The sequence below is a fragment of the Felis catus genome, chromosome B1, assembly GCF_018350175.1.
Source record: "Felis catus isolate Fca126 chromosome B1, F.catus_Fca126_mat1.0, whole genome shotgun sequence".
Classification (NCBI taxonomy): Eukaryota; Metazoa; Chordata; class Mammalia; order Carnivora; family Felidae; genus Felis; species Felis catus.
The window spans coordinates 96,667,151-96,692,043 of record NC_058371.1 but is presented as its reverse complement, the minus strand read 5'-3'; the positions used below and the strand labels follow the sequence as shown (position 1 = coordinate 96,692,043).

General features: G+C 35.0%; 2 protein-coding genes across 3 annotated transcripts in view; one reads left to right on the top strand and one right to left on the bottom strand.

Annotated features, from left to right (window-relative positions):
- Positions 1–6,085: 6,085 nt before the first annotated feature.
- Positions 6,086–24,871, top strand: PLK4 (polo like kinase 4). The gene is made up of 16 exons (XM_004001097.5): positions 6,086–6,364; positions 7,027–7,122; positions 7,933–8,028; positions 8,111–8,225; positions 11,306–12,326; positions 13,351–13,451; positions 15,753–16,120; positions 16,946–17,050; positions 17,610–17,712; positions 18,699–18,848; positions 19,576–19,709; positions 19,803–19,894; positions 20,042–20,189; positions 21,466–21,606; positions 23,398–23,504; positions 23,914–24,871. The coding sequence occupies exons 1-16, from the start codon at positions 6,335–6,337 to the stop codon at positions 24,014–24,016; spliced, it is 2,910 nt and encodes a 969-aa protein (XP_004001146.2). The 5' UTR covers positions 6,086–6,334; the 3' UTR covers positions 24,017–24,871.
- The window catches only part of MFSD8 (major facilitator superfamily domain containing 8), a 150,557-nt gene continuing 136,293 nt past the window's right edge, over positions 10,630–24,893 (bottom strand). Inside the window, exons 13-14 of one of the 2 annotated variants that reach the window (XR_006596768.1) lie at positions 13,305–13,438; positions 10,630–12,232 (exon numbers count right to left, since the gene is read on the bottom strand). The gene's annotated coding sequence lies outside the window, so the exon portion shown is untranslated. Of the gene's footprint in view, positions 12,233–13,304; positions 13,439–24,893 lie in introns of those variants that run through there. The other variant, XR_006596767.1, reaches the window with a different exon arrangement.

Genomic DNA, 24,893 nt, shown 5'->3' with positions numbered 1-24,893 from the left:
ATCACATATTAGGCCAGAAAACTAATCTCAATAAATTTATGAAGAGTGAAATCATATCATGCATCTTTTCCGACTACAACAGTATGAAACTGAAAATGAATCACAAGAAAAAAATGGAAAAAACACAAACAAGTGCAGACTAAACAACATGATACTACACAATGAATGGGCCAATGAAGAAATCAAAGAACTAAAAAAAATGCGTAAACATAAAAATGATAACACAATGGTTCAAAATCTCTGGGAACATAGCTAAAGCAGTTCTAAGAAGGAATTCCACAGCAATACAAACCTAACTCAAGAAACAAGATAAAACTCAAAAAAACAATTTAACCTTACACCTTAAGAAGTAGAAAAAGAAGAACAAGCAAAGCTCAAGATCTGTTGAAAAAAGGAATAAAGACCAAAGCAGACATAAGTTACATAGACAAAAGAGAGAGAGAGAGAGAGAGAGAGAGAGAGAGAGAGAGAAAATCAATGAAACCAAGAGCTAGATCTTTGAAAAGATAAACAAAATTGGCAAACTCATTGCCAGACTCATCAAGATAAAAAGAGAGAAAGAATAAAAATAAATAAAATCAGAAATGGAGGGACACCTGGGTGTCTCAGTCAATTAAGCATCTGACTCTTGGTTTTGGCTCAGATCATGATCTCATGGTTTCATGAATTTGAGCCTTGCATTTGGGCTCCATGCTGAAGGTGTGAAGCCTGCCCTCTCTCTCTGCCCTTCCCCTACTCACGCTGTCTCTGTCTGTCTCAAAATAAATAAACTTTAAAAAATCAGAAATGGAGGCAAGAAGTAACAACTGATACCACAGGAATACAAAGAATTATAAGAGAATACCATGAAAAATAATGTCCCAACAAACTGAAAATCCTAGAAGAAATGGATAAATTCCCTAGAAACATACAATCTTCCAAAACTGAACCAGGTAGAAATACAAAATTTGAATAGACCAATTATAAGAAACAAAATTGAGGCAGTAATCAAGAAACTATCAAAAGATATAAGTCCAGGACAAGAAGGATTCACAAGTAAATTCTTCCAAATTTTAATACCTATTCTTCCAAATATTCAATACCTATTCTCCTCAAACCATTTCAAAATATGAGAGGAAGAAAAACTTCCAAATACATTCTCTGAGGCTAACATTACCCTGATACCAAAATCATACAAAACACTCCAAAAAAAGAAAACCACAGGCCAATAGCTCTGATAAACATAGATGTTAAAAATCCTCTACAAAATATTACCAAGCCACATTCAACAATACATTAAAAGGACCATTCAAATATTCATGCAGGATTTATTCCTGTGCTGCAAGGATGGTTCAAAATTCACAAATCAATGTTATACACATTAATAAAACAAAGGATTAAACAATCATGTTATCTCAATAGATGCACAAAAAGCATCTGAAAATATTAATTCTCAGCAAAGTGCGTTTTGAGGGAACATATCTCAACATAATAAAGGTCATATATGAAAAATACAAGCTAACATCATACTCAGTGGTAAAAAACTGAAAGATTTTCCTTTAAGATTAGGCACAAGACAAGGATGTCCATTCTCTTCTCTTTCATTCTCCATAGTACCAAAAGTCCTAGCCATAGCAATCAGACAAGGAAAAGAGGAGGCATCCATATTGGTAAGAAGAATTTAAACTGCTACTATTTGCAGATGACAGGATACTTTATGTAGAAAAACCTAAAGAGTCTACCAAAAAATCTATTAGAATAAGTGAATCCAGTGAACTTGCAGGATACAAAATTAATACCTAGAAATCAGCTGCATTTCTATATACTAAATAACAAAGTAGCAGAGAGAGAAATTAAGAAAACAGTTCCATTTACAACTGCACCAAAAAGAATAAAGTACCTAGGAATAAACTTAATCAAGAAGGTGAAAGACTTATACTCTGAAAACTATAAATCACTGATGAACCAAACTGAAGATGCCACAAATAAATGGAAAGATATTCCATGCTCATGGATTGGAAGAACTAATGTTCTTAAAATGTCCATATACCCAAAGCACTCTACAGAATCAATGCAATCCTTATTGAAATACCAATAGCATTTTTCACAGAATTACAACAAATAATACTAAAATTTGTATGGAGCCACCAATGACCCCAAATAGCCAAAGCAATCTTGAGAAAGAAGAAAAAAGCTAGAGGCATCAGAATTCTAGATCTCAAGAGAGATTACAAAGATGTCATAATGAAAACAACAGGGTACTGGGAAAAAAAAAAGACACATACATCAATGAAATACAACAGAGAATCCAGAAATAAACCTACACTTATATGGTCAGTTGATCTATGACAAAGGAGGCGAGAATTTACATACAATGGCGAGAAGACAGAGTCTTCAATAAATGGTGCTGGGAAAACTGGACAGCCACATGCGAAAGAGTGAAACTGGACCATTGTCTTACACCATACACAGGAATAAACTCAAAATGGATTAAAGACCTAAATATGAGACCCAAAACCATAAAATTTCTAGAAGAAAACATAGGCAGTAATTTCTTTGACAGCAGCCATGGAAACATTTTTCTAGGTATGACTCTTGAGCCAAATGAAACAAAAGCAAAAATAAATATTGGGACTACACCAAATTAAAATGCATTTGCACAGCAAAGGAAACCATCAACAAAACAAAAAGGCACTTTACTGAATGGGAGAAGATATTTGCAAATGATATATCTGATAAGAGGTTAATATCCAAAATATATGAAGAACTCATACAACACACACACACACACACACACACACACACACACACACACACAAATAATTCAATTAAAAATCAGCAGAGAACCTGCAGAGACATTTTTTTATTTATTTATTTTTTTAAATTTTTTTTTCAATGTTTATTTATTTTTGGGACAGAGAGAGACAGAGCATGAACGGGGGAGGGGCAGAGAGAGAGGGAGACACAGAATCGGAAACAGGCTCCAGGCTCTGAGCCATCAGCCCAGAGCCTGACGCGGGGCTCGAACTCACGGAGTGCGAGATCGTGACCTGGCTGAAGTCGGACGCTCAACTGACTGCGCCACCCAGGCGCCCCCAGAGACATTTTTTTAAAACAGACATCCAGGGTGCCTTGGTGGTTCAGTCAGTTGAGCATCCGACTTTGGCTCAGGTCAGGTCATGATCTCACAGCTCATGAGTTCAAGCCCCATGTCAGGTCTGTGCTGACAGCTCAGAGCCTGGAGCCTGCTTTAGATTCTGTGTCTCCCTCCCTCTCTGCCCCTCCCCTGCTTGCTCTCTCTCTCTCTCAAAAATAAATATTAAAAAAAAATTTTTTTGAAGACATCTAGATGGCCACAAACACATGAAAATAGGCCAACATCATTAAACAGGGAAATGTAAATCAAAACTATAATGAGATACCACCTGCACCTGTCAGAACAGCTGGAACCAAAAAGAACGGAAATAACAAATGTTGATGAGGATGTGGAGAAATAGGAGCCCTGGCATTCCGTTGTGTGTGTTGGTGGGAATGTAAATTGTTATAGTCACTGTAGAAAACAGTATGGAGGTTCCTCAAAAAATTAAAAATAGAAATAGTACATGATCCAGTAATTCCACTATTGGGTATTCACCTAAAAAAAACAAAACACTAATATGAAAAGATATATGCACCCCTATGTCTACTGCAGCATTATTTACAATACCCAAGATATGAAAGCAACCCAGTGTCCACAGATAGATGAATGGGTAAAGAATACACACACACACACACACACACACACACACACACAGGAATATTACGTAGCAATGAAAAAGGATGAGATCTTGCCATTTGCAATAACGTGGATAGACACATGAAGCATGAAGTGAAATCAGAAAAGACAAATACCATATGATTTCACTTATATGTGGCATCTAAAAAGCAAAATGAATAAACGAGCCAAAAGCAGAATCAGACATATAAATATAGAGAACTGATGGTTGCTAGAAGGGAAGAGTGTGGGGGGATGTGTAAAATGGATGAAGGGGAATGGAAGATATAGGCTTCCGATTATGGGCTGAATAAGTCACAGAATAAAAGGCACAGCACAGGGAATATGTCCATAATATTATAATAGCATTGTATGGTGACAGAAAGTAGCCACACTTCTGGTGGAACACAGCATAATGTATAGAGCTGTTGAATCACTGTACACCTGATACTAAAGTAATATTGTGTGAATTATACTCAAACAAAAAATAAACAAAATTTAAAACCAAAAACTCTAGGGGCGCCTGGGTGGCTCAGTCGGTTAGGCGGCCAACTTCGGCTCAGGTCATGATCTCGCAGTCCGTGAGTTCGAGCCCCGCGACGGGCTCTGTGCTGACAGCTCAGAGCTTGGAGCCTGTTTCAGATTCTGTGTCTCCCTCTCTCTGACCCTCCCCCGTTCATGCTCTGTCTCTCCGTCTCAAAAAATAAATAAACGTTAAAAAAAAAATTTAAAACCAAAAACTCTAAAATTTATGTGGAGAGGCAAAAAATCCAGAATAGCCAACATTGTGTGTGTATGTATATATACACATACATACGCATAACGGAATGTTATTCGGCCATAAAAAGAATGAAATCTTGCCATTTGCAATGACATGGATGGAGCTAGAGAGTAATAAGGCTAGGCCAAATAAATCAGTCATAGAAAGCTTTACCATATGATTTCACTCATGTGTGTAATTTTTTTTTAAGTTTATTTATTTTGAAAGAGAGAAAGAGGGAGGAGCAGAGAGAGAGAGAATCCCAAGCAGGCTCTCTCCATTGCCAGCATGGAGCCTGATGTGGGGCTCAAACCCACAAACGATGAGATCATGACCTGAGCCAAAATCAAGAGTCAGATGCTTAACCAACTAAGCCACTCAGGTGCCCCTCATGTGTGAAATTTAAGAAACAAAACATATGGTCAAAGGAAAAAAAGACACACAAACCAAGAAACAGACTCTTAGCTACAAAGAACAAACCAATGGTTACCAAACGGGAAGTGTGTGTGGGGGGGTGTTGGATAGGTGATATTGGTGATGTGGATTAAGGAGTGCACTTGTCATGATGAGAACTGGGTGATGTATGGAATTGTTGAATCACTATATTGTACATGTGAAACTAATATAACACTGTATGTTAACTATACTCTCATTAAAAGAAACAAAAAACAAAAGAAAAACTGCCTTTTAAAAAAAGTCAATATAATACCTGATATTAATGGAATAAAGGATTAACATCCTGCCCCCCCTCAAGAAAAAAAAAAAACCCGTATGGATAGTCAATTATATGAATTTCTAAAAATTCAACGGCAAAGCAAGGCTACTTGGAAGACTGGACTCTGAAACCAACCGTTCAAGCATTAGAATATATAACCTTTAAGGAAGGATCCCAGAAATGAAGGGAAAAGTTGACTTTTCTCTAAATAGTATTTTAGTTTGCAAGTAGACAAACTTAAGTAAACTTAATATATCCATTAATGTAAAAGAAAACAGTTTTCCATTTATAAACAGAAGATCTGTTTGTGTAGTAGTTCATTATAAATCCTTAATGAATACCATAATCTTTTCATCTGCAAAAAGTGGATCATTCCAATCTTATAAAGGTCTCTTTTGATCAATAGTGTGAGATCTCTTAAATGTTAAGTGGCTATACAAATGACATTATAATTCATAGCAATATGCCAAAAATAAAGAACAGAGTTCAATTTCTTAAAGCACCGCACACATTCATTGCAGTAACCGATGGAATAAACAGAGGTGTAAATGGTGTTTAAGCTAGGTAATATTTTTTTTCCTATGCTCTTCTGTCAAGTTTAAACGTTTGAACTCTTAAAATCCTTTACAGAAATGGAACTAGTTTTCCAGACCGTGAATTGAGTAGCCTACCAGCTGTAAGTCTCCTCTTTCAGTCTAGTTCGTTTACTCACAGCGAACCCGGTCTTCTGAAAGTTTGACTGCCAACATTTCCCAGTATTGCCACAAGACGCCCGAGCACTTCCGGTCCTAGGCCTTAATGAAACTTCAGCAAGCCGTGAAGCAGAGCCTGTTACGCATGCGCACCGGGCGCAGCCTCTCCACAGCGGCCGGTCTCTTTACGTCACCACCAGTCTGGCAAGGACGGCAATCGGCGGGAGTTTTTCAAAATGGGAGCGCAGAGGCGCCGCCCAGGTCTCGGAAGGTGCCCGGGAGGCCATTCGGTAGCCGTGCAGCCGTCGCCAGGAGCGGCGGCCTAGAGAGCCAAGCCTGATGGGCGCCAAGACCGGCTGGCTGCTTGGAGCGCTGCCTAGAAGGGACTGCGTGAAGGAAGCTAATCTGGGGAGCACAGGCCTGAGCCTGGAAATATGGCGACCTGCATCGGGGAGAAGATCGAGGTGAAAAGACTTGGCAATCCCCCGCGGGGTGGGCGGTGGGGGAGTTGGAGTGGCGGGACTCGAGACTACTGCAGAAGGGGGACCAGACGAATCTAACGGCTGCGGGGTGGGCGCTGAGGTGCTTTGGGAGAGTCCTAACCGCCAGGCCTGCCTGTCTAGGGGCGGAGCGCCCCGCCCCTCTGGCTGGGGTGGTGGGGTACAGGTGAGTCGCTCGCGGCCCCGCCCTTCTGTCTCCAAACACCAAGGCTTCAACTTGGCTATCCCGCCGGGGCTGCCGCGCTAGAACAAGGCAAAGCTGCCTCCCCCTTCTCCTGGGGGATGGCGGTTACCTCCGGCGGGAGCTGCGGCGGGATTCCACCCATGCCCTCTGCTCCCAGGGGTTGGCTGGAGATGGGAGCAAGGTGCTGAAGCTGCATTGAGGTTGAGGAAGCAGTTCATTAGGGTGCTGTATCTTGAAGCCAAGCCTAGACTTTCAGGGATCCCCGCAAGGCGTCAACATGCTTTCCACCCCAGACACCTGCTCTATTGAGGTGTAATACCTGCTTGAATTTAAATTCCTATTCCCCTCCCGATCCATTTTATCGTCTTTTTCCAGTCTCTTCTTCTCTTTCTTCTTTATTCCTGTGAGTCATCACACATGTTCTTTCATTTTAACTTTTAAGGATTTTAAAGTTGGCAGTCTGCTTGGTAAAGGATCATTTGCTGGTGTTTACAGAGCTGAGTCCGTTCACACTGGTTTGGAAGTTGCAATCAAAATGGTAAGAATATATTAATCAAATTTTCACCTCTACTTTGCAAGTAATTAGAGAGATGACTTGAGATGCCAGAAACTCCTTACCTGTGAGCCTTTTTTTTTTTTTTTTTTTTTTAATGGGTAGAGAGAACTCATTGCTTAGGCAGAAGACAATAGTGCCAAGTCCAGCAATTAGTGCCAAGTCCAGCAATTGACTTTACAGATATATCTTAGGAGAACCTTGACTATGCTTAAATAAGTGTTTTATTTTCATTAATGTTCAGTAAACCTAGTATTTATTATGAAAACTTGGAGTAATTGATAGACATCAAAGAACAAATAATTTGTTTATAATAATGAGTACTACTTGTGCATAGTTCTATATTACACTGTAACAACCTAAAATATTCTTGATTGTTAGGGGGTCATTCTAATAGGAGTACACAAGCAAATTAAGAATCACTTATCTTAAAAAGCAGGGAAAGGGAAGGGAAGTTTTGTTTTAAAGCTTGTCTAGAAGAAAAAGAGGAACAGGGGAAAAATAAAGTTTGGCTAGATTTTTGTTGTTTTTGTTGTTATAGATATGATTGCTGTGCTATTAAATTCTTTCAGTTGGGAGAAGATACTAGAATGCATTGGGTAAACTTACTGAATGTTCACTGTGCCAAGCTCTTTGTTAGGTGTATGGGGAAAACACACAGAGTAAATTGATCTCATAAGTAGATAAAAGGACTTAACAATATTTTAAAGTATACTTTCTCTTCAAAGTTAATTTTTGAAAACTTCACATTTAGAAGTTTATTATCAACATTTAAATGTCTCATGTTATTTTTAGATAGATAAAAAAGCCATGTACAAAGCTGGAATGGTACAGAGAGTCCAAAATGAGGTGAAAATACATTGCCAATTGAAACATCCTTCTATCTTAGAGGTAAGATACAAATTTTGTAGATGTAACCTAAGAACATTGAATTTTTATATTTTATCACTTATTGTGCCCTTTTACGTTTCAGTTGTATAACTATTTTGAAGATAACAATTATGTATATCTAGTATTAGAAATGTGCCATAATGGAGAAATGAACAGGTATCTAAAGAACAGAATGAAACCATTCTCAGAAAATGAAGGTAGGTGGCTTCTTTTTCTTTTCTTTTTTTTTTTTTTTTTGGTATATATAAATTTTACTCTTTAAAAACTAGTTTTTGGGGCGCCTGGGTGGCGCAGTCGGTTAAGCGTCCGACTTCAGCCAGGTCACGATCTCGTGGTCCGGGAGTTCGAGTCCCGCGTCAGGCTCTGGGCTGATGGCTCAGAGCCTGGAGCCTGTTTCCGATTCTGTGTCTCCCTCTCTCTCTGCCCCTCCCCCGTTCATGCTCTGTCTCTCTCTGTCCTATAAATAAATAAACGTTGAAAAAAAAATTTTTTAAAAACTAGTTTTTGAAGAATGTGCTATTTTGTAACGCTGAATAAAACTGTTTCAATTACTTTGGGTTAGAAAAGGAGACTTTTCATCCCCTCAAAATTAGAAAAGCTGCTAATTCCTGTAAATAATTCAAGCATTACAGAAGTAAAAGGAGAAATTCATTATCCATCTTTCCCCAAAACCACATTTTAAATTAAATCATTGGTAGCAATTTAGTATCCTTTTAAATCTAGAAATAAACTGTTTATAATGCTATTGATGTCTATAAAGTAGTTTCTAAGTGAAACACAGTTAACTGTTAAAATCATTTACTATAGAAAATGTGAAACATATAAGTTGAGAGAGTAGTATAATGAGCCCTCATGAAGTTACCACTCAGCTTCCAAAACTATCAATTCATGATCAAATGTTTCATCTGTACACTTCTTATTCCTCAATTTTCCATAGTATTTTCAAGCTAATTGTAGACATCGACATCTTTGTATGTATAAATATTTTGGTATATATCTTTAAAAGATCAGAACTTAAAAAAACAATAACAGTAACCACAGAATCATTATCACACCCAATAATTCGTTATTATCAAATGTGTAGTCAGTTTCAACTTCTCCAGTTTCTTATAAGTAACTTTTTACTGTTCAGATTAGTATCAAATAAGGTCCGTAAGTCGTCACACAAATAATTGTTTTCTAGTTATCTCACCCTGGTAACTGAGATTGCAGGTAAGCTAAAATGTGATTGTTGTTACACTTTTTGTATATTTAAGTCTATAACCCATTTGAAAACAGTTTGGACATATGTATTGAATATGCAAATGTTCATATTCTTTGATTCAAGGTAATAATACGAGTTAAAAAATATTCGTATGCATGTTAATGAGGAGTATTGCATTTTTTTTAATACTGTGTAAGAGTAAGGCCTTCTTGGGGTGCCTGGGTGGCACAGTCGGTTAAGCGTCCGACTTCAGCCAGGTCACAATCTCGCGGTCCGTGAGTTCGAGCCCTGCGTCGGGCTCTGGGCTGATGGCTCAGAGCCTGGAGCCTGCTTCCGATTCTGTGTCTCCTTCTCTTTCTGCCCCTCCCCCATTCATGCTCTGTCTCTCTCTGTCTCAAAAATAAATGTTAAAAAAAAAAATTAAAAAAAAAAAAGAGTAAGGCCTTCTTAAATAAGACAAACTATAAAAACTATAAAGGAAAAGAATTATGAATTTGACTTAATTAAAATTAAGAACGTGTTTGATAAAAGGTTAGGTCAAATTTAAAACAAAGATAGGAGTAAATATTTGTAAACTGTATGACTGGCAAATTAATTTAAAAAAATACAAGGGATGTTGGGGTGCCTGGGTGGCTCAGTCGGTTGAGCATCTGGCTCTTGATTTTGGCCACAGTTCGTGGGTTCAAGCCCCACATTGGGCTCTGCACATTGACCTCATGGAGACTCCTTAAGATTCTCTCTCTCTCTCTCTCTCTCTCTCTCTCTCTCTCTCTCTCTCTCCCTCTCCCTCTCCCTCTCCCTCTCCCTCTCCCTCTCCCTCTCCCTCCCTCTCCCTCTCCCTCTCTCTCCCCCTCCCTTCCTCCCTCCCTCCCTCCCTCCCCTTCCCCTTCCCCTTCCCCATCCCACCCTGCCCCAGCTCCCACAGTCTCTCAAAATAAATAAATAAACTTTTAAAAAAAAATACAAGAGCTGCCTAACAAAAAAGGATAGTCCAGTAGAAAAATGGGCAAGGGATCTAAGCAGACTTCACAGAAGAGAAAGTACAAATGGCCAATAAATAAATGTATGAAAAGATGCTCAAACTCTATAGTATAATCAAAAGAATGCCAACTAAGATAATGGAATACCATTTTTTCAATCATTGGATTGAGACTACCAATTTTTAACAAGGATGTGCATGAAAATACAACCTTTTGGAGGACAATTTGGCAAGTATTAAAATACTAATTTTTTTTTATGTGTGGCTTGAGCACACAACCCTGAGGATAAGAGTCTCATGCTATACTGACTGAGCCACCCAGGTGCTCCTTAAAATGCTAAATTTTATCCTTCAACCCAGTGATTCTATTGCTTGAATTTAACATAGAGAACCACCCCATACATATGCACAAGAAAACAAGAATTTCCAGAATGTTTATTGCTATGTTTTTGTAATCTTGAAGTAACGGAAATTACTCATTAATAGCAATTAAATAAAATGAAGATTTATGTGTACTGATATGGAAATATTTCAAGAAATACTGTGAAGTGGGGAAAAAAGTAATGAATCTATATATTTGTATACCTTTTTACATATAACATTTATTACAGTGTATTTCTGTAAATTTATATAAAATAATATATATACACTATTAATAGCGGTTATTTTTTTGTTAGGGCTTGGGAGGAAGGACATCAGAGGAACTTTACTTGCTTTCTTTTTTTCTTTTTTACAATAAAATGTATTTATGAATTGTTCATGCAATTATAAATATTTTCTCTTAATTGCTATGGCCTTCTGGGTACCCTAGTTACTCAAGTCTCTCCCAATTGCTAATAATATTAAACTCCTTAATGCATCAGTTAGAAAGGACAAAGATTAGCAGAAGTGCCTAGTTGTTTTAAAAGTTTAAAAATCTTAAGAAATTACCATAGTAGTATTTTGGTTTATCAAACTACTAAGCTGCAAGCTGGTGTTCTAATGTAATATTGTGGCACATGTACTTGGGTTTCTAAATACTGAATTCTAAGATTGTAAGTACTGAACCTTTCAGATTTTCTAAATTGTAAATTTTATTGTTTGTATTCTAACAGCTCGACACTTCATGCACCAGATCATCACAGGAATGTTGTATCTCCATTCTCATGGTATATTACACCGGGACCTCACACTTTCTAACCTCTTACTTACACGTAATATGAACATCAAGATTGCTGATTTTGGGCTGGCAACTCAATTGAAAATGCCACATGAAAAGCACTATACATTATGTGGAACTCCTAATTACATTTCACCAGAAATTGCAACTCGAAGTGCACATGGACTTGAATCTGATGTTTGGTCCTTGGGCTGTATGTTTTATACGTTGCTTATTGGAAGACCACCATTTGACACTGACACAGTCAAGAACACATTAAATAAAGTAGTATTGGCAGATTATGAAATGCCAACTTTTTTGACAAGAGAGGCCAAGGACCTTATTCACCAGTTACTTCGTAGAAATCCAGCAGATCGTTTAAGTTTGTCTTCAGTATTAGACCATCCTTTTATGTCCCGAAATTCTTCAACAAAAAGTAAAGATTTAGGAACTGTAGAAGACTCCATTGACAGTGGACATGCCACAATTTCTACTGCAATTACAGCTTCTTCCAGTACCAGTATAAGTGGTAGTTTATTTGACAGAAGACGACTTTTGATTGGTCAGCCACTCCCAAATAAAATGACTATATTTCCAAAGAATAAAAATACAAGCGATTTTTCTTCTTCAGGAGATGGAAGCAGTTTTTATACTCAGTGGGGAAACCAAGAACAAGAAACCAGTAATAGTGGAAGGGGAAGAGTAATCCAGGATGCAGAAGAAAGGCCACACTCTCGATACCTTCGCAGAGCCCATTCCTCTGATAGATCGGGCACTTTTAATAGTCAGTCTCGAGCAAAAACAAATACAATGGAACGATGTCACTCAGCTGAAATGCTGTCCAAATCCAAAAGATCAGGAGTAGACGAAGAAAGATACTCACCTACAAACAGCAATGTCAATGTTTTTCACTTCTTTAAGGAAAAGACATGCAATAGTTCTGGATCTTTTGAAAGACCTGATAATGATCAAGCACTGTAAGAATAATTCTATCAAAAGCATTTTTTCTATAAATGTTACATTAGCACAAATAAGAAGCTGCACCTAACTAAGGGGGGTTAATTTTTTCTAACATCAGATGTTCCTGGGGTACTTCTTAACTATGATTTCTATTTCTTATTAGAGAATCAGAATGATTTTTTTTTTATTTTTTTTAAAACATTTATTTATTTTTGAGAGAGAGACAGAGTCCAAAGCAGAGTCCAGGCTGTGAGCTGTCAGAGCCCAACTCGAGACGGGAACTCACGAACTGCAAGATCATGACCTGAGCCACAGTCAGTTGCTTAACCGACTGAGCCACCTAGGTGCCCCCAGAATGATGATTTTTACTTGTAGTTAAGAGACTTTCAAAATGAGTGTATGTGCTCATGAATGTCTTTGTAGTATTTTAATACTTTAGAATTTTTATTTTCATTTTTCATTTTATATGAAGCAGGTCTGTAGTGCAAAGTATATTAAATGTGTCTGATTCCTAAAGTACTCTAATAGTAACTATTCATTCTTTCTTTCTCTCCCCACCCTCCACCCTCTCTCCTCCCTTTCTCCTCCCCCCACCTTTATCTCTCTCTCTTTCTCCCTCTCCCTCTCTCTCTCTCTCTGTCTCCCTCTCTCCCTCACACACACACACATACACACACACACACACACACACAGGCTGAGCCAATGATGAGTAATCATATTACTGACTGCTTCTCACTTGAAGGCTAATTTTTTCAGTTACTGTAGTATTTATTTTATCTGTTTTCTGTTCTTTGGTTTTTATGCTTAAATTACAAGAGGGCAGTAGCCATATAGAAACATTGTCACAGTATGGGCATTTTGGTCTGGAAGTTTAGCTTCTTAGAGACATTTTGGTCATGCAAATATTGGTTTCTATAGTTACCCTAAAATTTTCAGATATTCAGATCAAAAGATAACTACCTTTTTTAAATATTTTTATCTTAAAAAGTTATTACCTGATAATTTTTTATTAGTTTTTGAGAATTCTTTTTCTCTGTTTAGCTCCAATCATCTTGGTCCAGGAAAAACTCCTTTTCCATTTCCAGACCAGACATCACAGACTGAAATGGTGCAACAGTGGTTTGGGAATCTGCAAATAAAGGGTACGTTTTCTGTTTGGGGCTTCTTAAGAAAATACATTTTCAAAAAAAAGAAAATAATATATTTTCCATAAACTATATTACAGTAACTGTAATAATAACTATTTATTCATTTTAAATATTTGTTCTATCAGCTACTGTCCTTAATGCTTAACAAATATTAACTTACTAAATTCTCACACACAAAATAGAAGATATTATCATTAGCCCTATCTTACACGTGAGGAAATTGTGTTACACAGAGCTTAATTTGCCAAGCTACACTCCCATAAGTAGGGGAGTCAGGATTCCAACCCTGGATTCTAACCCAAAGCAGCCTGGCTCAGAAACTTTACTTTTTATCCCTATGCTCTTATAGCCTATCTATAGTAAGCACCTATCAATGCCTATAAAATAATCAAAAGATGGTTGACCTTATTTTTAAGTAGAGGCTGATATGGACATCATGGTTTACTGATGGGACCTCACGTAACGCTAAAGTACCCAACCACTACAACCTAAACAATTTTTTTTTAAGTAAGCTCTAGGCTGAACATGGGGCTTGAATTCATGAACTTGTGATCAAGAGTTACGTGCTCTACTGACTGAGCCAGCCAGGTACCCCAAAACCTAAACATTTTTAAACAGCTGTCATCCAAGTCATTTTAGGTATAGAGTTTGAAAGTTAAACATTTCTTATTAATGAACATGACAGACTCACAGAAGGTGGGTTGGAAAATAATGATGAGAAAAAAGAGAATAGAAAAGAAAACATATGGGGAGGAGGAGATCATTTTTACTAAGTATCATGTTACTTCAGATAAAGAGTATTTAATATGACTGTAATCTAAGCAGAGTTGTTATGTCACCTCAAGGGTCTTTCTTTTTTTTCTTTTTAAAAATTATATATTTTTTTCAAGAGTCTAAAAGGGAATTAATCTTTTTATGTGTACTTGATGATGATTCAAGTTTATGTTTTTTAAACTATAAAATTGCCATGTATGTAATCTTGCACTTAACCTTCTGTTGTGTTTATAGGTACTTTTATTTGGTAATATGGATATATCTGAAAAGGAGAAATAAGCTTGTTTATAATCTGGTGCTGCTGCTATATTATTTGGTACAAAGTATTTTCTGTCATTGGGAGTAGGGGGAGGAAAGGCACTAAGAAGTCATTTAAGGAAAAAATTGCAATACACATATTTAGAGGTTAGCATTTAAAAAATTGCCTTAGAATGTAGTCTAATCATTTTAAGGGATTTAAAAAAAATAATGTTCTTTTGTGAACTCTAAAATCACATAAAGTAGATATGGGTAAAATTCAACAAGAACTTTTTTTTTTTAATGTTTATTTATTTATTTATTATTATTTTTTTAATTTTTTTTTTTTAACGTTTATTTATTTTTGAGACAGAGAGAGAGCATGAACAGGGGAGGAGCAGAGAGAGAGGAAGACACAGAATCTGAAACAGGCTCCAGGCTCTGAGCTGTCAGCACAGAGCCCGACGTGGGGCTCGAACTCACGGACCGTGAGATCATGACCTGAGCCGAAGTCGGACGTTTAACCGACCGAGCCACCCAGGCGCCCCTGTTTATTTATTTTTGAGGAGAGAGAGATAGAGTGTGAGTGGGGGAGAGGCAGAGAGAGAGGGAGACACAGAGTCTTAAGCAGGCTCCAGGCTCTGAGCTGTCAGCACAGAGCCCGACGCGGGGCTTGAACTCACAAACCGTGAGATCATGACCTGAGCCGAAGTCGGATGCCTAACCAACTGAGCTACCCAAGCACCCCTCAACAAGAACTTTTAGATTGTGATGCAAATATGCCTGTATTATTAAATATTATTAAAGCTATTTCGTATATTGTTTTTGCTTTTACTTGCATATTTTGTAAGTAAAGATGGAATAGATGGTCCTCAGCTTAAAGAGAGTAAATTTACATATTACATAGAATGATTACCTTGGAATTCCTCTCAAATCTTTTCTTATTGGAGCATTGGCAGTTGCTTGTTTTAGAATTAGTAAGTGACCCCACATGACTAGATTTTGCCTTGATTGAATAAATAATTTCATAATAATATATTTTCTTAGTTTTAGGAGTATAAAGGTATTTCTTTTCAATCTGGCTTAAAATATTCTTTTAAAGTCATTCTTTTATTATGTCATATCATAAAACTGTGTATTTGTTAGAAATATGAGCATTTTTTACTAGATCTCTTTTGTACCTCAAAAAAAATTCCTGTTAAAATAATACCAGCATGACATTGTGTTGTGAAGACTCAGTTTTTTAATTATGCACTAAATTGCTTCATTCTGTGTATATTATAGCTCATTTAAGAGAAACTGCCGAGCACAACAGCATTAGCCCAAACAGAGATTTCCAGGGCCATCCAGATTTGCAGGACAGATCAAGAAATGCTTGGACTGATACACGAGCCAAAAAGAGCCCCGATGCTTCTGATAATGTGCATTCTACAAAACAGCTGAATACCATGAAATATATGCCTGCATTTCAAAGTAAACCTGAGATAATTCAACAAGAATCTATTTTTGACTCAGATCCTCTTTCTGAACAAAGCAAGACTAGGGGTATGGAGCCACCATTGGGTTATCAGAAACGTACATTACGAAGCATTACATCTCCTTTGACTGCTTACAGGTTAAAACCAATTAGACAGAAAACGAAAAAGGCTGTGGTATGTCTATCATTTTTCTAAATTACTATGTGATATTTTCCTTGAGTATATGGTTTCCTGTGTCAAATATGTTTCTCTAGTCCCTGTACTTTTGATATTTACATGATAAACTCATTTAAAAGAAAAGAGACTGGGAGTTTATAGAAAAATAGCTCTTGCTTTCTTCTGGCTACTTTAAGAATGGTGAATTGATACTGATAACTTTTGAATTTTAAATTACTGATAATCAGAAATATTTAAAAATAACACTGGCTAAATACTGTGTTAAGTATTATTTTATTCACAGCTGCAATTACTAAATTAATATTATCTTTTACTTTGTTTCTGTATTTAGGCCAGTCTTAGAAAGGTAAAATAGAAAATACAATTTTTTTTAACATCTGAAACTAAACTATTTAAAGAAAAGGAATATGCACAAAATCAAGTTTAAATTGATGCATGAATTGGAAATAGTGATTTTTATTTTTTAATTCCATCTTTCTCCTGTTTGTACCTTGTTTTCTATTTCACCCAGTCTTGCCTTTGTTTGGCTTGCTATTGTCTTTTCAAAGTCTTTATTCTCCACCCCTACCTTCTGCTTTCATTCTGCTTACTGGTTATCATTTCACACTTAATTATGCCTTCTTACCTTTGCTCCGTATGTTTCACAGCTGTGCTCAAATACACCCCTGGTTTAGACTTGCAGAGAAGCAGCCACTTGATTTTGACTTTAAGTTTTGTTTCTGCTATGGTTAAGTACTTTTAAGTATTATATATGTCAGAGCTATTATAGTAAACAAGAGTATTGTTACTAAATTTTAGTCTTTTTGTGTTTTTTTTTTTAAGGTTAGTATACTTGATTCAGAGGAGGTATGTGTGGAGCTTCTAAAGGAACATACATCTCAAGAATATGTGAAAGAAGTTCTTCAAATATCTAGTGACGGAAACATGGTAATGTGGCTTTACTTTATTATCTTGCAACTTCAAATTATCATTTAGCATTCCAATTCATTCTACAGGGATATTGTTAAAAGTTTTAAAAATTGGTTTTCTTGGGGGACCAGGGTGGCTCAGTTGGTTAAGCATTCGACTCTTGATTTTGGCTCAGAGTTTGTGAGATGGAGCCCTGCATCTGGCTCCATGGTAACAGTGCAGAGCCTGCTTGAGATTCTCCCTCTCTCTCTCTCTCACAAAATAAATAAATAAACTTTAGAAAAATCTTTTAAAAAATTGGTTTTCTTAATATGATAATATCTCTTAAATTCAAAAAGTAAAATAGTATACTAGATATATTTAATTATTGTGGTTTCAAAAATAATTATAACTTGTAGCAAAATCTGAACTTTAAGCTTAAGTTTGAAAAGCAAAATAATGACTTCTAGAGAATATTTAGCATTTTCAATAAAATAGTATTTTAATTTTACATGTGAGCTCTCCAGATTTTATTAACGAAATACAGCACTTTAACTTAATGGCATATAATTAGAATTCTTTAACAATTTTTTGGCAGATCACTATTTATTATCCAAATGATGGAAGAGGTTTTCCTCTTGCTGATAGACCACCGTCCCCTACTGACAACATCAGTAGGTATAGCTTTGACAATTTACCAGGTATGTAAATTTACCAGGGAATAAACTTAGATAATTTATATATACATAAACTCTATATATGAGAATATCATAGATTGTAAATGTCTTGCTTCAGCCAGGCTGTAGCTCACGTTCTCATACTTTATATGTGGTGCGATGTGGTAGACCTTACTAATCCAAATCCAAATTTATTCATATTCTGTGTTGTCACATATTTAAATAAAAACTAACTGGAATATTAGCCATATATCACACAAATATAATTTGTACACTTGTTTAGTTACTAACTTGTCTAGAATCATGTTTAAAATTCAACTTGAAATATCTAATTCTTTTAAAACCATAACTATGCTACATAAGTGATCACTTATAATTATGGTTAACCAAATGACTCCTTATCCAGTTTCTGGATATTATGGATGGGGGAAATTAAATATTGAATAGTAAGATGTCATTGAGGTGACTTTAGAAACAAACAAGAAAATATATCTAATCTAACCCTATTAGAAATCCAAACAGGTAGACAAGACTGTTTAAATACTATAAGTGACTATAGTTACAGGGAATTGCAAAAACTTACTTTTGTATATTGGGACCACAAAATTCTATGCTTTACTTACATAAAGAGAACCATATCTTTTCCTGAGAGTCTGATGCTGATATCTCAGGTAGAAATTTTTTTATTTCATTTATTAAAACTTTCCTGGAATCTTATAATAAGGAGTCAATGATTCAAAGAAAGATTTCTTTTAAATAATCATGATACTAGTCATCAGATTTTGTTATATACTTCTGGAGAATTGTATTATACTATCTTTAGTTTTCATTAAAATAATAGACTTACATCACTACAATACCTTATTTTGGTAATGAGGTTACTAACCTATCAACTTGAATTTTTGAGGAAGAGTAGAAATCAATTATTAAACTTTCAGTGAAATTTGTATGTCAAATCAACACTTTATTTCCTAATATTAGATAATTTTTTTTTCCTTTTCTCCCCCTAGAGAAGTACTGGCGAAAATATCAGTATGCTTCCAGATTTGTACACCTTGTAAGATCTAAGTCACCCAAAATCACTTATTTTACAAAATACGCTAAATGCATTTTGATGGAGAATTCCCCTGGTGCTGATTTTGAGGTCTGGTTTTATGATGGTAAGTACCATTTAAAAATGGTAATTTTTTTCCCTTTAGTTTATAATTTAGTAGTTTTTTTTTTAATTCAGCATCACAAATCTTTAAGATGTATAGTCATACAAATAAATTACACAGCACAGTGTATGTTAATTATGTTAACAAATTTGTATTTATATATACTTTCATAATAAACAATTTATTCTATAATATGTGTATTAGTCCTCTTTCCCTATTTAGCTAAAGTTTAACAACATTCAGGTTAATAGTACAAAATTACATCAAATAAGCAATATCCTATTGCTTAGTAGAACCTCAAATGGGCATATACCAAATTATGAGAATTATAAATGTGGCAAAAGGATAGGGTTGAACCAGAGAATATTATTTTCTAAATCTGTTCTATAAAGATGATTTAATTTTTAATCAGTAAAGCTCTCTCCTTTAAGGGACACCTAGCACATACACTCACACAGTGCACATATAACTATCTTTCAACTATGTTTTTGTATGAGATTAGTAATTTTTTAAAATATAAAAGTATTGGACGTAAATCAGATATATGCAGAAAAGAAAAATGGATGGCCTATATTTATCGAATACTTTGAGAGCCTCATTTTATTTCTGATCAGTGAGTGAATATAAATGATACCTTATCTAGGAGCTATTATGTACTGGTATGGTAATGAATATAAACAGGAATATTTAAAGAAATGATGAAAGAATGGTTTTCTTTTTATTCTTTAAGGAGCAAAGATACACAAAACCGAAGATTTAATTCAGGTGATTGAAAAGACAGGGAAATCTTATACGTTAAAAGGTGAAAGTGAAATTAATAGCTTGAAAAGGGAAATAAAAATGTATATGGACCATGCAAATGAGGTATGTACATACTTGTGATAGGTTTTTCATACCAATTAATAGTGATTCCAAATGAGGTGAAGTAATGACAAAAAGCACTATTTTTTTAAATAGGGCCATCATATTTGCTTAGCACTGGAATCAATAATTTCAGAAGAGGAAAAGAAAAGTGGAAGTGCTCCATTTTTCCCAATAATCATAGGAAGGTAAGTGCTTGAAAATTTTTTTCAATATGCCTAAATTGTGTAGGAAATGTTAAAAAAATGTTTGATGTTTACATTATGAACACTTTTTAGTTTTCTGTAATTTGAAAGCTTTAAGGGAATATATTTGAACATTTCTTTCCCCTTCAGAAAACCTGGTATTACTAGTTCACCTAAGACCTTATCACCTCTTCCTTCTGTGGATCCAAACTACTTGATGAGGGAGAAAGCATCTTTGAGTAAAATGGGCATAAATAGTGCTGCTTCTTCAAAACAGGCACCAATGTTTAATCCTTCTGTAAGTAAATATATGTCACTTTTATACTTTAAACTCTTCAGTGATTGCCTCATGCCCTTCATATAAAATTTAAATTCCTTATAATGGCCTTACTATCATCTGCCTACTTTTCCCTTTCCTACTTTACACTCTATTCTTGAGCCTCAGGAGCCTTCTTTTAGTTCTTCAAGAAAGTCAAACTTTCAGGGCCTTTTCCTATGCTATTCACTTGACTTGGAACTTTTCTCTAACTTCTTAATGGCTAATTCTTTCTCATCCTTCAGGTCTCAGCTTAGTTTTGTTTTTGTTTTTTTTTTTTTAATGTTTATTTTTTGAGAGAGACAGAGTGTGAGCAGGGGAGGGGCAGAGAGAGAGAGAGAGAGAAACAATCTGAAGCAGGCTCCAGGCTCTGACCTGTCACCTCAGAGCCCGATGCGGAACTCAAACTCAAGAACCGCAAAATCATGACCTGAGCTGAAGTCAGACACTCTACCAACTGAGCCACCTAGACGCCCCCTTCAGGTCTCAGTTTAAATATTACCTCAGTGAGGCCTAACCTGACCCCTCTAGGAAAAAGCTAAATATATTAATATATGTATCATTTTATTTTTTTTTAATGTTTATTTACTTTTTGAGAGAGAGAGAGATAGAGACAGAGTGTGAGCGGGGCGAGGGCCAGAGAGGGAGGGAGACACAGAATGTGAAGCAGGCTGCAGGCTCTGAGCTGTCAGCACAGAGCCTAATGTGGGGCTCAAACCCACAGCTATGAGATCATGACCTGAGCTGAACTCAGACGCTTAACGGACTCAGCCACCCAGGTGCCTCTCGTTTTATTTTTACTAGTAAAATATCATTTACTGCTTTAATATGCATGATAGTCTCATGGTTACATAAACTTATTAAATTTTTATTCAGTGAACTATCATGCCAATAAAGACTACAGCAATATAGGAAAAAATGCAAAATTAAATAAATTTATGTATGTATACTCACACACATGTACATATATCCTATAATCGCAGTTATGAAAAATTATACCTTGGGAAAAAAAGAAAAACTTCCCACATGAAAATTGCAACTATGTGATTTTTCTTCTGCATCTTTCTAATTTTCTGTAACGTAGTTATATATTTACATTTTTTTGTTACTACTTTAAATCTGAAGCTTATTGTTTATATGTTTATATTTCAAGTTTTTAACTTTGTTATTAAAAAATTATTTTAAGCTAATGAAAATCCAGTCATCTATTTTTGCTGAATTTGGCTGGGGAATAATATCTTCCTTTTAATGTTTATAGATGGTTACAAATGAAGGACATGGCCTTACAGCTGCAGCTTCTGGAACAAACATCCCTTCTGGTAGTCTAAAAGATTGTCTTCCTAAATCAGCACAACTTTTGAAATCTGTTTTTGTGAAAAACGTTGGTTGGGCTACACAGGTGAGAAGTTCTTAGAAAAGTGAATTTTCTTAGTATGAATTTCTTTGGTTTTTATAGTGATTAGACAATTACCAAAAAGTATAAATTATTACTTGCAAATTTCTCTTTGCAAGTGAGTTTTTACACCTTTTTTTACATTGATTATATTAAACATTTTGACATTTTTTATTTGTATACAGTTGGAAGAATCTAGGTATTGTTGATAACAGATTGTTAAGGTATAGGTGATTTTGTTTTTGAAGTTTTAAAAGCAAGTGTTTTAAAGCCTAGTGTCCATTGATAGGTGGATAAAGAAGATGTATGTGTATATATACAATGGAATATTACTCAGCCATAAAAAAGAATAAAATCTTGCCATTTGTCATAGCATGGATGGGCCTAGAGGGTATTATACTAATTGAAACATGTCGGGGGGAAAAACAAATATATGATTTTACATGTGAAAGCTAAAAAAACAAAACAGAAACAAGCTTATAAATACAGAGAACAAGAACAAACTGATAGTTGCCAGAGGGCAAGAGGATTGGCAAACTAGGTAAAGGAGATTAAGCGTTACAAACTTGTAGTTTGTAACTTCTAGTTGTGAAACAAATAAGTCACAGAAATGAAAAGTATAATATAGGGAATATAGTTGTATGGTGACAGATGGTGAGCATTGAATACTGTATAGAATTGTTGAATCACTATATTATATACCTGAAGTTCAATATAACATAACATTGAATGTCAACTATGCTTCAATTAAAAAAAAAAAAAAAGGCAGAATAGAAGTGTCATGATAGTGGCTAATTGTTAGGAATTGAGAATGATGTTCATGACATTCAAGTTTTAGAAACTGTTTGTAATCTATTACTATAGTAACTTTCATTAGGCAGAAAAGGATTTTTGCATTTAAAAATTAAGTCTACATTGACTTCCAAACTTACAGAATTATATGTAGGTATGAGCCTAAATGTGTATATTATCTGAAAGCTTGAAGGTTGGAGACTTGAGCATAGTGCGTGTAATTTTTACTTGCCAATGAAGTTTAAAATTCAGCCTAAACCTTTCTGTGGGTAGGAAATAAATGAAGGGAACTCAGCATTTGGTGAGTACCTGCTATGCGGTGCCATGTTTTTCATATATATTGTCTTGTTATTCCCCAAAATAAAACCTAGTAAAGTTGGTGTTATCTCCTTTTATAGATAGTAAAATTATGGCTTATAATTGTTAACTGACTTGCATAGTCCTACTCATTAGTTGGCAGAATCTGGATGTCAACCCAGGTCTGTTTGATTCCAGTGTCCATGTCTCCTCTCTGCTGTTTGGAGTGGCACATTGTATATTAGTGACTATATCAAATATCAGTGACTAAAGGAACAAGTTGCAAAAGCTAAGTTGTAACATTCTCAGGTAGAAGAGAAATTCTGTAACCCAAGGACAGAAAATACAGAGAAATCTTACAATTTAAGAAAATGTTACTTTTGTTTCCTAAATCTCTTCTTGTTTAGAAATGCTAATGAGGTGTAGGGGGTACGGGAGAGAATGCAAAACTACTCCAACATACTAGTAGAAATAAATGGGGAAAAGGATTCATTTAGAATAACTTTAATATTATAATGCCCCAGCTATTAAAGGAATAATCTAAAAAGATATGAATATTCTCAGTGTTACTACCATCACAGCCCCAAATTTGTAGTTATCTGAGAGGGTTGCTTTTTTTTTAACTATGTGAAAAACCTGTTAAACATGAGTAACTTTTAAGAACTTTAAATCTTCTATATAGTAATTTTGCATTTATTGTTTTTCTAGTTAACTAGCGGAGCTGTGTGGGTTCAGTTCAATGATGGGTCCCAGTTGGTTGTGCAAGCAGGAGTGTCTTCCATCAGTTACACATCACCAAATGGTCAAACAACTAGGTAAGTTCTTAGAATAATGGTTGACATTTAGCCCTTTGATATAATTTTTTTCTCTATATATTGAAATAAATGATTTAATAAGGTTTTGTATGTTCTTTAGGGCCTTCAATTTAATAAAGAATCCAATTTTAAACTTGTTTTAGAAATTATATATATAGCCGGTTCCAGTTTTTTGACCTAATTTTCTTTTTATTATTTAAATACATTTGGAAAGTGGTCTCCTTTAAAAGGAAGCACATTGGATATGCTTAACTTGATTTAGGTATCTACTGAAATGATTTTGTATAGTTTTTCTGCAGTGACTCTTCTCATTGAAGAACTATTGAAAAATATAATATGCCTTTTGGTACTTACATACAAACCAAGTAATTAAGTTATGTTTTTGTCTTTTTTTCTTTGCTTCACTTAGGTATGGAGAAAATGAAAAACTACCAGAATACATCAAACAGAAATTGCAGTGTCTTTCTTCCATCCTTTTGATGTTTTCTAATCCAAATCCTAATTTTGAATGATTAAAGCTCGTTTTAGATATTTTAAGTCTAATAAATAACTTTGTTGGCTTTCAAGTAAAGTGACTTTTTTTATTTAATGTAAATAAAGCCTTTCAGAAAGCCTTTCTGTAAAAGACAATTTTAATCTGTACCATAATGGATATAACCTAATGAAAAAACAAAGCAGAATAAAACTTATAAATATGAACTGGTCATAGATTAAAATAGTATGCCTGACTTTGCTTTTAGAACAAATGCCCCCAAACTTTGTGTTCATATGTTTGTATTGAACAGTCTTTTAAAAGCAAAAATATGAATGGTGTGTGGTATATTTATGCTTTTTTTTATTGTTTTCCCTACTTCTCAGACATGTTGAGAATCATGGAAAAAACATGCTGGAGTTTTTGAATATTTGAACATGTAAATGTGTATTTATGTTATAAGTAACATATGTAAACATGTATATTTGTTTTATATTTATTTTTGTAGCACCAGTTTCTAATGAAACATTTCTGAAAATGCATTTTATAAAAAAATAATAAATACAGTAATAAGTTGCTTTATCTTTTGATTCATTTAATTAAAAACATTTTAAAGTAAATTACTAGTAAATTCATTTAAAAATTTTGTTGCCTGTTTAGGAACCAGTTAAATTTTTAGAATTAATTTTGCAAATAATAAATACATTGTTTCTCTAACTTTATCTGAAAATATCTGTATATTTTAATGACAAACATTTTAACAATGTAGAACTTAATGCAATAATTAAGATGAAGAAAAAGAATGGTAGTGGAATAGCCATTCATAATGAAATACTCAAGGTAAAATAGGACTGGAATAAACTTATGTAAACATGATAAAGGCTGTTTAACTTAATGTTTCCTACTGTTTTTTACAA